The 15,111-nt window shown below is 42.3% G+C and overlaps 1 protein-coding gene across 1 annotated transcript in view; it reads left to right on the top strand.

Annotated features, from left to right (window-relative positions):
• The window catches only part of AFF3 (ALF transcription elongation factor 3), a 324,954-nt gene extending 310,959 nt beyond the window's left edge, over positions 1 to 13,995 (top strand). Inside the window, exons 17-22 of the mRNA XM_054382846.1 lie at positions 551 to 687; positions 2,653 to 2,724; positions 8,092 to 8,185; positions 12,144 to 12,193; positions 12,319 to 12,533; positions 13,874 to 13,995. Of these exons, the coding sequence (XP_054238821.1) occupies positions 551 to 687; positions 2,653 to 2,724; positions 8,092 to 8,185; positions 12,144 to 12,193; positions 12,319 to 12,533; positions 13,874 to 13,995 (690 nt within the window). The remainder of the gene's footprint in view (positions 1 to 550; positions 688 to 2,652; positions 2,725 to 8,091; positions 8,186 to 12,143; positions 12,194 to 12,318; positions 12,534 to 13,873) is intronic.
• The last annotated feature ends 1,116 nt before the right edge of the window (positions 13,996 to 15,111 follow it).

Consider the following 15,111-nt stretch of genomic DNA (forward strand, 5'->3'; position numbering starts at 1 on the left):
ACAGAAAGCAAATTCCTGATGAGGAGAGTGTGATCAAGCAGTGCTAAAAATAGGGATAAAGGAAAGGAGAACAGAGATGAGCCTCTGAATCAGAGTTAGTAGTCAAAGAATTTAATTCTCATTTTCTTAGTTCAAGATAATCATTACCTTTCTTTGTTGAGTGATGAAAAATACATTTGCAAAGATGTGTGGAAGTCTTCTTAATGAATGCTGGAACAAAAGGCTTGATAAGTTTGTGGAATTTCCATCACTGAATACATTTTGACAAATACCTGTCAGGAATGTCCTAGACAATGTTGAGCTTTCTTTCAACACAGGTGTGGACCAAATAACATCTCATAGCCATTTTCAGCTCTACTTTTCCATATTTTACAATTTTCACTGATGCACAGGTTTTGATGGAGTTTAGCTTTCTCATAAGGAAAAGTTGTGATTCTGAACATATACCAACTTGCATCAAGTTTGCAATTCATGTTGAGAAAATCCCATCAAATGTAACCATATCTTGATGATTACACTATTTCTCTGTGTCCTTATTTTTTCCCTCTAGGTGGAAAAGTTTGGAAAGGCACTGAATTATGCAGAAGCAGCACTATCGTTTATTGAGTGTGGAAATGCAATGGAACAAGGCCCAATGGAATCTAAATCCCCTTATACAATGTATTCAGAAACAGTTGAACTCATAAGGTAGGAAGGGAGGAGATGACCTCAGGGGTTACTCTGTGCAAACATGCTCATCTACATTATCACATAATTCCCTAGGTACAGTGACAGTGGAGAAGTGAGGTCCTCCCAAGTGCCCAATCAGTCATATGTAATACATATGTATTATCTATGATTTCTATGGAAATTAAATCAGGAAACTGTGTAGAAAGAAAAAAAAAGCTTTTCATATTACTTCAGTTCCAAATTACTTCAAGATTTTAGTGATCTAAGTCCCAATGCTACTCAAAACAAAAATTATAATATATAATACCAAAACATTCTCATGAAGGGATAATTTGCAGAATGTTGTTGTAATATGTTTAAGTTTTCAGTTTAAAGGTTACCTGAAAGAAGGTGGGAACCATGACAGAAAAATGGACTCTCAAGGTTCATTTTGTGTGTATGCTCCTCCTGTAGAGGTGGAGTCCACAAAGCAGTCCAGCTCACACTAAAGCTACACCTGTATTTAGTCACCTTCATGACACATCAAACAGGAGTCTAGAATTCGGCCCACACAGAGATCCTATGAAAAAAGTCTCTTAAGTGCTATATTTGGTACTAATAGTTAACATTTTTGACAGTGTCAGTGGAGAAAACAAAGGTTTAAATCATTCCAGCAGCTGGGTGACTCTCTCTGTAAGAGAGCAAGGCCAGCAATGCCAACAGAGAAAGCTGCACTGTCAGTGATCGTGGCATAATTCCTCAGGACAGTCAATCACACATAGGAAGTAAAATATTTTCATTTTTAATCATACTCATAATGAATCAAAGCTTCTAAAACAATTGCATTCTTACGGACTTAGTGCTGACACAAAGATTTTCTCGCCTGTTAACAATCCCATTAGCATTTTATTCCACTTAGGGCTGTATTCTCATGCATTTCAGGGGATTGAGGCCAGCTTTCTAACTGGAATGTTTTTCTTTTTTTTTTTCCTTTTTTTTTTTTTTGTTTTTTTAGAGAATAGTATGTCCTATGTCTGCAATTCTTCCCTTCTTTTTTCAGGAGACAGAAAGCTCTTTCTCTGTCTGCCTCATCTTTTCTCATGATAGTAAATATATGTTCCTAACTCTAGAAATTAATTTTGCTTGCAGATCCATAGCTTTCAATAACATATGTAGCTGTGGTAGTGTGAATTGATATTGATCTCACTTTCTAGAGCTTAGAAAAATAAGTGGCTTGCTAGGTATGCCCATTGAAGCAAAATGTTCATAAAGAATCTTTGCACAGGTATCAGGATTAAAGTTTGAAAGCAAAGATAAGGGAAAAACACAAGCAGCTAACTATGGGGAACAGGTATTTTCTGGAAGCAAGCCCAGAAGTGCTGCATCTTGTCCTAACCTTGTCCATTGTTCAGGTGTTCAGCTGGAAGCTGAGATTTCCAGAAACTAATTTGTGATTGCATAGCACATACACTCTTGAAACAGCAGTGCTAGCTCTGTGGATGTTTAATATTTATAGAATTTGAATGTAATGTCATATGAACAAAAATAGCTCTGAGCCACATGTTCCCCCTCTGCTGTGCTCTGCTTGGAGAAGCAAATCCGGGTAGACACGCTCAGAACTGTCAGGGTGAGGGCAGCACTAGCTTCAAGGCAGGCTGTCTGCCTTCAAATGCTGTGAAAACCTTTCTGCATGAACTCTGTGTAACTGGGTCTCCACAGCAGCAAAGGTTATTTTGGCAGGACAGCATCACCTCGTCAGCTAGGCTCCCCTTTGGACTGATGGATGTTCAAGGGAGTTAGGGCTGTTTAAAGAGTGCAGGAAGGCACTGCTAATAGCTAAATAGCTCTGAAACACAACCAAAAAAATACACATGTACATCTGAAAACTTGGGCAAATATATATATAAGGGAGCAGATCAAATTACATCAGCCATTTTGGCTCTCTGATCAGTAATATAAAGCTGTCTCACTTAACTCACAATGGCTTTTTTCCTTTTGCTTAAGGTATGCAGTGAGACTAAAAACCCACTCAGGCCCCAGCGCCACGCCAGAAGACAAACAGCTGGCAGCACTATGGTTAGTAGATCCAAGGTTGCCTCAAAAGGCTTCTTTTCTACACTGAGACAGTTTCTGAAAAGCAGATGCTGGACACAGCAAGATAGGCTTATGTTGTCTGTTGAAATTAAGAGAATGCTTAATGCTCTGTACCAGGTCTGCATTTTGTCACTGGAAATAAGCAATTCATACTTACTGACTGTGACAGGTCAGCTATGGTACTTCAGAGTAATTAATTTTTAAATGTCTGATGGTTTGTTGTTTTTATGAGCGATGTACTTTTGTACCAACAGCTCAATAATTTCTTTTGTGGATGACATTTTAGGCTCAATAATCATAACGTATTTCTATTATGTGAAGGGAGATATGATGATGATGATAATTAAGCCTCTTGGCTTATCTTTTGAATTGAGATTTAGATAGATAGATATTCGCACACCTTAGATTCTATAGGATGGCTGCTGATTGACAACAAAATAGTAAAGTATTATTAAAATCAGATTTTAATATAGTATCTGTGTAGTAATACATAAAATACCTATTACATGGTTACTGATTCTCAGTAAGTGGACATTTACAATCAGCATGTGTGTTTTTAACATCTATTAACCATCTGTTAAAAATCCAAATTAAATGCATCTTTAGCCTCCATAAATAAGGAGCCCTAATTAAACATCTGTATTTAAAAAAAAAAAAAAATCCAGGATGCAATGTATCGGTTTTTTAATGCCCTTTCTTTGTCGCTGGTTTGCTGTGCAATCAGGAGGAGCACAGAATGCTTTCACAGCAGTTGCTTTGAGGTGGGAAAATGACTAAAAAAGGGTTAAAAAAACATCACAATAAAGCCGTGTGAGGAAGGGCTGCTCAGAACTGCCGGAGCGCTCCGGTGTGTGCAGAGCCGCATCCCAATCCGCGGGGCTACCGCATCTGCTTCGGCAGAAAGGTCAGAGTGAGGGAGAGCAGACGGTGCCTTCTCCGGGCGATGAATAGCGAATCTTAACTCACCGTCTGCCAGCCAGCAGATGAGCTGACACCATTTGCATATGAGCTGTACCTGTGAAGGTGACAGAGTGAGAGTTATGGTGGCTGCGAAGCCGCCGCATCCCCCGGCTGCTCCCCGCGCCCGCCGGGCAGGCTGCCAGGCAGCCGGCGTGACCGGGTCCTCTTCTCCTGAGGAGACACTGTCCTCCAGCGGCCAAAGGCAGGAATTCACCACCTACTTCCAGAGCAGGAGGCAAGCGGGCAGACAAACCTTAGCTGGTATTTTCTTTTCTTTCCAAGCACAATTTGCTAATTCGAGGGGTTTGCGAAGGTTTGGAGAGCCCCTGGGAGCAGGGAGATGTGCCTCCAAACTCAACCAGCCTTCTGGTGCTTCAGGTTGGCTCCAAGGCTAAATACTGCTTTTAAAAGTAGGGCCTCTGGTGCTAAAGGGAAAACAAAACACATCACTTTTGCGTTGAAATCTGTGTTACTGAGGGGCAATCCCATGCTTGCCAATCAAAAAGCTTATTGGAAAAAGCTGGTGGTGAGTCTTGATTCATAAAATAGACCGGTGCACCTAAAGCCAAGAGCAGAGAAGAGTTTGTGTGTCCTGAATGCTGATTATCAGTTATTATGATGTATAATTATAGTTAATAGCTATTACTCTCATTTAATTACATAGAATTAAAGGTGTGCAGCACTCTGCAGACTAATGAGGAGCGTGAGGGCAGACAGTTCCAGTGCAGTACACTGAATATTTCAGCTTATTGCTGGCTTCCTCTGGGGAAAAAATCAGGCAGGTGCCCTAGGAATAGCCTCCAGGCTTCAATACAGTTTCCATTCTGGTTTCCCACAAAGGAGATTGGCCACTGAAATCAGGGGAGGTCTGAGATTTCCCCATTTCCCAGCTATCTCCAGCTGCTGGAAGAGATCACTGGATATACACAAAGTACACCCAGGATGACTCCAGTTCATTGTACAGATCCAGGCTGTTACAGAATCACAGAATTAACCAGGTTGGAAAAGACCTTCAAGATCATCAAGTCCAGCCTATCACCCAACACAATCTAATCAACTAAACTGTGGCACTAAGTGCCTCATCCAGTCTTATTTAAACACTTCCAGGGACAGTAACTCCACCACCTCCCTGGGCAGCCCATTCCAATGGCCAATCACTCTTTCTGTGAAGAATTTCTTCCTAACATCCAGCCTAAACCTCCCCTGGCACAGCCTGAGACTGTGTCCTCTTGTTCTGTCACTGGCTGTCTGGGAGAAGAGACCAACCCCCACCTGCCTACAGCCTCCCTTCCTGCAGCTGTAGACATCAATAATGTCTCCCTTGAGCCTCCTCTTCTCCAGGCTAAACAACCCCAGCTCCCTCAGCTGCTCCTCACAGGGCTTGTGCTCCACACCCCTCACCAGCTTTGTTTCCCTTCTCACGTTCAAGCAACTCAACATCTTTCTTGAACTGAGGAGTGCAGAACTGGACACAGTACTCAAGGTGTGACCTAACCAGTGCTGAGTACAGGGACACAATGACTTCCCTGTTCCTGCTGGTCACACCATTCCTGATACAGGCCAGGATGCCATTGGCCTTCTTGGCCACCTGGGCACACTGCTGGCTCATGTTCAGCCTACTGTCAACCAGCACCCCCAGGTCCCTTTCTGTCTGGCTGCTCTCCAGCCACTCTGACCCCAGCCTGTAGCACTGCATGAGGTTGTTGTGGCCAATGTGGAGAACCCAGCACTTAGCCTTGTTAAATCTCATGCCATTGGACTCTGCCCATCTGTCCAGCCTGTCAAGGTCCCTCTGCAGAGCCCTCTTACCCTCTAACAGATCAACACCTGCCCCACCTTGGTGTCATCTGCAAACTTACTGATGATGGACTCAATTCTGTTGTCCAGATCATCAATGAAGACATTGAACAGGATAAGGCCCAACACTGATCCCTGAGGGACACCACTAGTGACTGGCTGCCAGCTGGCAGTGGCACCATTCACCACCACTCTCTGGGTACAGCCCTCCAGCCAGTTCCTAACCCAGCACAGAGTGTTCCTGTCCAAGCCACAGGCTGACAGCTTGGCCAGGAGTTTGCTGTGGGGAATGGTGTCAAAGGCCTTGCTGAAGTCCAGGTAGACTACATCCACAGCCTGCCCCACATCCACCAGGCTGCCACCTGGTCATAGAAGGAGATCAGGTTGGTCAGGCAGGACCTGCCCCTCCTAAATCCGTGCTGGCTAGGCCTGATCCCTTGGCCATCCTGTAGGTGCTCTGTGATTGCACTCGAGATGATCTGTTCCATAGTCTTGCCTGGCACTGAGGTCAGGCTGACAGGTCTGTAATTTCCCTGGCTCCTCCTTCTGGCCCTTCTTGTGGATGGGCATCACACTGGCCAGCTTCCAGTCATCTGGGACCTCACCAGTGAGCCTGGACTGTTGAAAAATGATGGAGAGCAGTTTAGCGAGCTCATCTGCCAGCTCTCTCGTTACCCTAGGATGGATCCCATCTGGTCCCATAGGCTTGTGGGGATCCAAGTGGCTCAGCAGGTCTCTAACTTCTTCCTCATGGATTACAGGGGGACTATACTGCTCCCTGACTCCATCTGGCAGCTCAGGAAGCCAGTGGTCTGGAAGACAACCTATCCTACTATTGAAAATTGAGGCAAAGGCAGTGTTAAGTACCTCTTCCTTTTCTTTGTCTTTTGTTACTATATTCCTCTCCATGTTCACTAAGGAGTGGAGGTTGTCCTTGCCCCTCTTTTTGCCATTAATATATTTATAAAAACATTTTTTATTGTCCTTGACAGAAGTGGCCAGTCTAAGTTCTAAATGGGCCTTTGCCTCTCTAATTTTTTTCCTACATGACCTAGCAACATCCTTAAACATTTCATGGGTTACCTCCCCTTTTTTCCAAAGGTGATACACCCTCTTTTTTTCCCTTAATTCATTCAGAAGCTCATTGCCCATCCAGGATGTCTGTCTACCCCGACGGCTCCTTTTCTGATACATTGGGACAGCCTGTTCCTGCACCTTCAAGATTTCTTTCTTGAAGTAGGTCCAGCCCTTCTGGTCCCCTTTGTTTTTAAGGGCTGTTTCCCAAGGTACCTTCTGAGTTAGTTCCATAAGTAATCTGAAGTCTGCCGTCTGGAAATCCAGAGTGGAGGTTTTGTTGATGCCCCTCTTAGTTTGACTGCATATTGAAAACTCTCTTATTTCATGGTCACTGGTGCCCAGGCAGCCTCCAACCACTGCATTTTCCACCAGCCCTTCTCTATTTGTAAAAAGAAGGTCAAGCAAAGCCTTACCCTTCGTAGGCTCACACAGCAGCTGTGACAAGAAGCTGTCCTCCATACACTCCAAGAACCTTCTAGACTGTCTTCTCTCTGCTGTGTTAAGTTCCCAGCAGATATCTCGCAGGTTAAAGTCGCCCATAAGAACAAGGTCTGGTGATCTTGAGACAGCCTCTAGCTGCTTATAGAATAATTCATCAAACTCTTTTTCCTGGTTGGGTGGTCTATAACAGACTCCAACCAGGATGTCAGCCTTGTTGGCCTTCCCTGTAATTCCCACCCACAGGCACTTGAGCCAATCATCCTCAATCTCTAGTTCCATGGCATCTAGAGCCCCCCTAATGTACAGGGCCACCCCTCCACCCCTTCTCCCTTGCCTGTCTCTCCTGAAGGATATAGCCATCAATTACTGCACTCCAGTCATGTGAGTCATCCCACCACGTTTCTGTGGTGGCTACTACATCAAAGTTTTCCTGCTGTACCAAGGCTTCCTGCTCTTCTTGTTTGTTACCCATACTGCATGCATTAGTGTACATGCACTTCAGCTGGGCTGCTGGTTTCACCCCTGACTCCTGCTCACCACTCTCAGACTCCTGTCTGGAGAGACTGGTTTCAGCCCCTTCCCCCTTCAAATCTAGTGTAAAGCCCTGTCAATGAGCCCTGCCAACTCTCTTCCTAAAACCCTTTTCCCCCTGTGGGATAGGCTGTTGTAACAAAGATCTAGGATAAGACACTCCAAAAGGCTGCCTTTGCTCTTACCAAAAGAAATGCCCGAAAAATATATGCCTTGGATTCTAGGCTCATAATGACCTTTTCACGGAACAGGCCCTTGATCAAGCGTACAAGCCAAAGTTAAGGCCTTAGAATCTAATTCTGCAAACCCTTCTAAGTAAGGTTTGCTTAGCACTTCAGTGATCGCATTTGTCAGTCTGACCTGTCCTGGCTGCAATACTTAAGCCTTGTTGATGGGAAAGTGAGAAGTACTGTAAACAATGAGATAAAACCTGTAAGCAAGGTGCTGTCAGCCTTCTGCTCTGTCTTTGCTTGAGAATTTAAGATAATTTATTGGTATTTCTGTGAGGGCATGCTTTACCTTCTGCTCTCCTTTTTGTTGTAGTTACCGCTGCCTGGCCCTTCTCTACTGGAGGATGTTCCGACTGAAGAGAGACCATGCGGTCAAGTATTCGAAAGCGCTTATTGAGTATTTCAAGGTGCGTTCATTACGGCATGGTTTAGATCAGTGTGTCATTACCTTACAGTATCTTACTTAAAAAGTAACTCTGCTGGGCTTGGTTTTTCCCCTGTGAAGTCATTAGAGTTTTACCATAGACTCCCATGACAACACCTGACACCTAGTTAGTTCTAGAGGTGAGTCTTCATAAGGGCCCCTGTCTGCAAAACACACTCCATGTCCCTTCAGGAACGACAAGACATTTGTTGTACTAATGAACAGGTATTTTCAGATTTACTCTTGGTCAATTATCTGGTGAATAGGTTTTTGCTCTCAGAATCCCTTCCAGGAGTTAGAGGGTTTGATCTAGATTAGTCCTTAGCTGCAGGGCTTCCACTTCGCAGCATCAGTGGGTAGGAAGTGCAGTGGGATGTGTTCTTACCCAAGGAACTGGCAAGCAGCCCACGCTGTCTTCACTTGTATGAAAGCATCAGAAGGCAACCAAACTGCCTGCCATGTAATCAATGTGGCACTTCTGGTTTCCCCTTCTTGCTTTGTGTCACCTGCTACTGATTCCATTTCCCACTGTCTGTCCAAGCTCTGGTTATTTTGAATAAGACAAGAAGTCTTATTCAAAAATATATTTTATTTGACAGGGGATCTTTCTCCGGAAAGTATTTTAAGAACAAAATCTTTCAGGTGGAGCTATCCTGTTAGTTAGTTCACACAGAATTTGTTCTACAAACACTGAAATAGCCTTTATTTTTCTAGTTTAAAGTAAAATAATATGAACTTACAAGTGCTTTAAGACAGGCTTCTTTGGGGGACCAGAACAGCCATTTGTCTTTGAACACAGGGCTCATCTGCTGGGATTTTTTTGCAGAGGGAGGTACCATGGAATGAAAAACATCCATCCTTTGAGATTTTGTTAATAAAAAAATTCAAATACAAGCACAAATGCTCATGACCAGATTCTGAACACATGAAGACAGTGAAGAAAATTGACAGATCTGTTATTGTCAAACTGAAATTGAAGTCATTGTAATTGCTTCTAAAAATTTAGCAATGCATAATTCAACACATAGTGTTTCTCTAACAATGACTTGATTTCAGGGGAAATAAGTATGTGCCTATTACAGTACTTTATTTTTCTTTACCAGTTCAGAGAATATTCATGTTAAGAACAGGATGGTCAGGCTCTCAAACATATAAAATGTCTCCTACTAGCAGAAACTGGTTCACAGCAAACATAAAATGGACTTATATTCTGCTATAGGCAAGATGAGCCTGTTTTTTTTGCAGAGCTCCCGCTGATATAATGATAGCATAGATTCACATTAGAAAAGTGTCCTCACCTTTGAATGTAAAAATGGGGACTAAAAAATCCATTTACTATAATTTTCAGTGGAAAACAAGCCAATTCTCCACTCATTTCATATTTAGTATCTAAAAGCTTTCAAAACCAAGTGACGCGAAACGCTGACTGCATTAAGAACTTCCACATGTATTACCAATCAAAGAAGGATTTTAAACCTTGTCACACACATTTGTGGGGAAAATTAGACACAGTTTTCTTTTAGAAAAGGAAAAAAAGATTATTTAAATCTCCTTTTAAGTATTCTATTTCCATTATAAAAAAAAATAATGCAGAAGAGAATTAAAAAGAAGCCACAGATTCTCGGGGCAAGGCATATTTGAGAGCATAAAGAAACCAGGAGAATGGGTAGCAGTAAGCAGAATAGGATAAGAGGTGGTCCCTTACAACATTATACTCTTTAGTATCCTTATCCACGCCTTTCTGGTGCAGAACGGAGAGGAGGTTGGAGTAATATACCTAAACATAAGAAAAAAGGTTGGGAACTTGTATAGTATAGCAGAGGCTAGTTACAGTTACAGAAGAAGTATCCTTGATGCGGCTTTGATTTTCATATTTTCCTGACTCCACCTGTGTAAGTAAATAACATGTACTCAGTTTCCATTACAGTAGAAAGATGAAGGTCAGTAGTTCTAAGAGATCAGAAAATTAAATTTTAAAAATTTATAAATAAATAAAATAAGATAAAATAGTAAATACATTATTCTGTAAAAGGAGCAAATACCAAGGATTCCCAGGTTGGTTATATTTAGGACAGTGAATGTCCCTTCCTGCCAAAAAAAAAAAAATCTGGTGAAGGAAGAATGGAAGAACACCCTGTGGGACACTCTGAAGCTTATTTTTCATACCATCTACCTGGGATGTAGAAGGCCAAGTGTCAAAACGCAGGAAGAATGCCAGAGCATACACAGCACTGCTAAAATACAGCCAGTGTTGGTATGGGCATGAAAGATTTGGGAACATCAAAACTGAGAAAAGACATTTTTTTAAGAGGGGCTCAGGAGATGTGTCCAGCAGAACAGTTTGAGAGGATGCGATCATTGTCTAAATGGAAACAGAGCTGGCAATAACTGGAGAGATGCAGTTTGGCAGGCACTGGACCAAAATCCAAAAGCAAGCACTCATGTTAAGAAAATTCTATCTTGAAATTCTGAAACAGAATATAACTGTGAGGCCTGCTAGGCATTAGAACAGGACACAGGAGAACAAGGAAGATGAATAGTTTCTTAGGATTTCTATATGGCTAACTATCCTTTTTCCAAAGAGTAAAATAAAATTATTTTAAAAGTAATTTAGCTGGTGCTAGAAGTTCCATGATTGGTGGAAAATGGAAATTGCAGACTGTCTTGAGGAATTACTCCTGGCCTTGAAATCTGTGAAGCTTTGAAGCCCCTTGTTTATCATGCTTCCTTCCTAAGCCATGGGAGACCAAGAGATTTTGTACTCTTCTTAACACTTGTAACTCCTGCAGCTTGCAGTACCTGCAAGACTTCCCTTGGTCTCCTGCAGTTGTCAAGAAGGGAAAGTTGTTCTCCAACACACAATTACCTGCATGTATGGTTTCAGGGGAGAGTGTGAGGAGGTCACTTTCCTTTGAGGAATTAGAGACTGGCCACTGCTGAGTACGTGGCGGAGGTTGGAATGGACTAGAAAAGTTTTGTTTCTTAGACTTCTGAGTTTTTGACGTCCTTCTTTCTTACAGGCCCAGGATTAAATCAGTCACCACATTTGGGAGAGTGGAGATTTTTTCCCACTGTTTTCAAATGAGCAGGAACCTGTCAGTAATTTCCCATCAGCTCTTGCAGATTTAATTACTAAAGTAATTTTAACTATTACGTTTCCATTATTGCAGACACTTGAATTTCTTCTGCTCAGTAAATGCAGTGCTCATACAAGGTAGTCTCTCCTCAAGCAATGAAATTTTTTACCCAAAGCACAGTATATCAGTGAGAGTCTTCATGACTGCAGGTGTATGAAAGGTCACACTAGACGGTTGAATGTCCTCTCCGAGGGCTTCTGGGGAAACCTTCAGCTAGAAAAACCAGCAGTTTGTAAGGGCAGTCTCTCTGACACTGTGAATGCTGCCATATTCAGACCAAGGGGAACAGCTCCAAGAGGATCAATCGTGAGAGAGATTCTTGAGTTTGGTGGTTAAAACACTCACTTGGGCTGAGGGACCCTCAGATTCACATCCTAGTAGTCAGCCAGGCTGAGCAGACCTGCAGTCTCACAGGTCTCAGGGGAATGATACTTCGCTTTCAGGGCAGAAGAGTGTATGTGCAAGTCCTTCTGGTTTTCTCAGTTACAAGAAATTCCATGTTAAACCTCACAAAGAGTCCTGGCAACATTTTCTTCTGAACTCCCAGGATTTCTGTGAAAAGTTTCAACTAAGATGTTTTCCTAACCAGTTCCCATCCCAGAGTGTTTAATAGACTCTGAGCTGCACTGCAGCACTGCTTCATCACAACACCAAACTACACTGACTTAGTTTATTACATCACAAGATGACTATATATATCTGCACACATTTTAATTTCCATTTCTTTACCTGTCCTGTTTGATGTTCCTCATTTCATAGTCTTGTATAAATTATATGTATTGTATATTGTTTTTTCCTTTACAGAATTCATCAAAAGCTGCCCAGAACCCATCTCCTTGGGGTGCCAGTGGAAAGTAAGTCACACAGAAACTTAGATCAGCTTGGCAGTCAGAAATTGTCTTATCTGCACTATATTTTGATGCTCTTATGTTTTTAATTCCAAAACCTTTTAAGTAACTGTATGAATATCTGTTTCCAGGAGCACAGGAACTCCCTCGCCCATGTCCCCTAGCCCTTCTCCAGTCAGCTCTGTAGGATCCCAGGGGAGCACAGGGGCCCCTTCCCCATCTCCTATCATCAGCATCCCACAGCGCATTCATCAGATGGCCGCCAACCATGTCAGCATCACCAACAGCATCCTGCACAGCTATGACTACTGGGAAATGGCTGACAACCTGGCCAAGGAAAACAGAGGTGAGTGAATCAAGGCAACTGACTTTTAAGACTGACACATCGTTTTTAACATGGAAGTAACTATTTTGATAGGAATCCTGTCCACACAGTGGGACTGCAGAGGTGTTTTTTAGTTCAGTCTGCCCCTAGTCTGTTCCTAAACAGCCCCAAAAGGCAATTTTGATAGCTAACTCTTTCAGAAACATCTATTTTTTTCATTATTTGGCTGGTCACGTGGCTGGTGAACAGACAGGTCACAAACATAGCTGTGGGTAGCATCCACTGCCTCTGTGCCATTCTAGAGAGAAGGTTCTGTAGGAGGCAAGGCAGTTTCTTGCCCCCCAGAGTGGTGGAGCTGGATGGGGGATGCATTTAGCCAGACATCAAAAAACAGGAGCGTGCTTCCTTTCTGCAGAAGGAATGAACAGCCCCTAGCCCCCTCCCCCTCCTGGCAGACAAATGGGAACAGGTGCTTTGATTCCTCTTCAAAGCAAACTTCCCTCAGCTGAACTGGTTTCCATGAACAAGCAACTCAGCGTCTGGCTTGATGATAAAGCATTGTTTTCAGGCTAATTTATGAATTTTAGGGAGGGGCATTGGCAGGATTCAAATCCAAATAAGGACACCTAAATGTATGTGTGTATATAGGACTTGAGGGATTAATCTGCATTGCAGTTGATGGAGCTCTGTTCAGTATAAACAGCAGAGCCCAGAGAGCTGTTCAGTTCACCCTGAAGTGGGGACAGGCATACAATTCAGTTGCCTTACCAGAGCTGCCAAATGCCCTTTGAGGTATCCTTGGCTACAGTGCCACTCCAGAAGTTTCCTGTACATCCTATGTTAGATCTGCCAGTCCACACTGTAAGTATCAACTTCCCAAGGGTATCTCAGATGTGCACTATATATGCCTTTAAGCAGGCAACTGAATTTAGTCCTTAGTGGCTGGTTAGCTAAATTATTCTTTAGGCTGAATTGACATGTTGTACAGTCTCTATTTCTTTGTCATATCTATAAAATCTAGCATATTTATAGATGTGTAGACCTTTTGATTTAGTTGTCCTTAATCTCAAAATAAATCTTGCCTAGGGTCTGTTTGCTTTATCAAAACTCAATGGAAGTTAATGATAAGCAAAGCTAAAGAAGTCAACTATTTTGCTCTTTACAAAGAAAATTGTTGTGCATCAGCCAGTAGCATCCTGAGGCACGGGGCTTTAAAAGTAATCTTGCCAGGATGAAACTTTCATTCCCATAAAGAAATGTTCAGTTTGATTCAGTTTGCAAAATAATAAAATCTATTAAAGGGCAACAAGTAGCAAATAGAGCTTCACTCTTCTGATGCTGAATATTTTTTTTCCCTGTAGATTTTTTTAATGACTTGGATGCATTGATGGGGCCTATCACCTTGCACAGCAGTATGGAGCATTTAGTTCAGTACACTCAACAAGGACTTCACTGGGTGCGGAATAGCGCTCACTTGTCGTAATGACTGTGCCATTCACATGGACAGTATACCTTTCATGGATAATTCAGTTATTCTGGACACTGTGCTACAGAAATAGTCAACCACAGCATTGAACCAAACTAAGGTGAATATTTCTTACAGTATTGAGCAAAAGTTTTCTGAGTGCAGACATATATGTGTGCATATGTGCAATATACAATGATGTCTCTTCAGAATTAATTGTCCTGCACCATTCTCCAAACGTTTCCGTACACTTGAAATACTAGAATGAACTGATCTTAATGCACAAAATACACCCTTTCAATTCCTGTGCAGAAAATCTCAGAAACCAACATCTCATGGGTTGATTGAACAAGTGCAATAAGCACAGGTCCCTAGTCAGGAAAGCTCTCAGTAGATTCTTACCTTTAAGCTCATACAGAAATCCCATTGACTTCAGCAGAGCTTAAGCACACACACAAGAGCTTTCTTGAACTAGAACGAATGAGAGTAAATCACAGACATGGAGAATTTTTGCTATGAGCATGGACACACCACAGAAGTTTCAATATTAATGTGCCATCTCCCTGTTACTTCCCCACTGGGGCATACAGAGGAGTTGTGCAGTTCACGTTAAGTTGGAGAAAGACAGCATTCCTTCATGTGCAATAAGTTTCAACAAATTGCATGCATTTCTTTGTCTCCTGTCTTTTTAAATAACTTTACCTCTTGTTCAGCTCCTCACCAACAGTGTAACCTACAGTATCAAGCAAAAAGCCTGAAAATAGGTATGCTGATAGCAAGAACTTAAAAGAGACGGTGGAAAATTACATTCTGTTACTGATAGTAAATAAATGAAAAAATAAGGCAAACTGCAATCCACTTAGTAAAGAAAAGGTGTTGGCTTCAGCTGCTTGCACAGAGAGATACCTGTAACAGTTGTTGGCTTTGCATGGGAAGGCTTCATCCCACAGATTTTGAATTTCAGATCTTTTTCATCTAGCAGAATCTTGCAGCATTTTCTTCTAGGCGGTATGGGAGCATTACATGCAGTTTCCTTTATCTGGGAAGCTGAGTTTGCTGCTCATCAGGCTAAGAATTATTTCCTGTCATAATCCTCTCACTCTTCATGTATAATCCTTAACTAGGCTTTAACGT

This window comes from Indicator indicator, chromosome 1 (genome assembly GCF_027791375.1).
Source record: "Indicator indicator isolate 239-I01 chromosome 1, UM_Iind_1.1, whole genome shotgun sequence".
Taxonomy (NCBI): Eukaryota; Metazoa; Chordata; class Aves; order Piciformes; family Indicatoridae; genus Indicator; species Indicator indicator.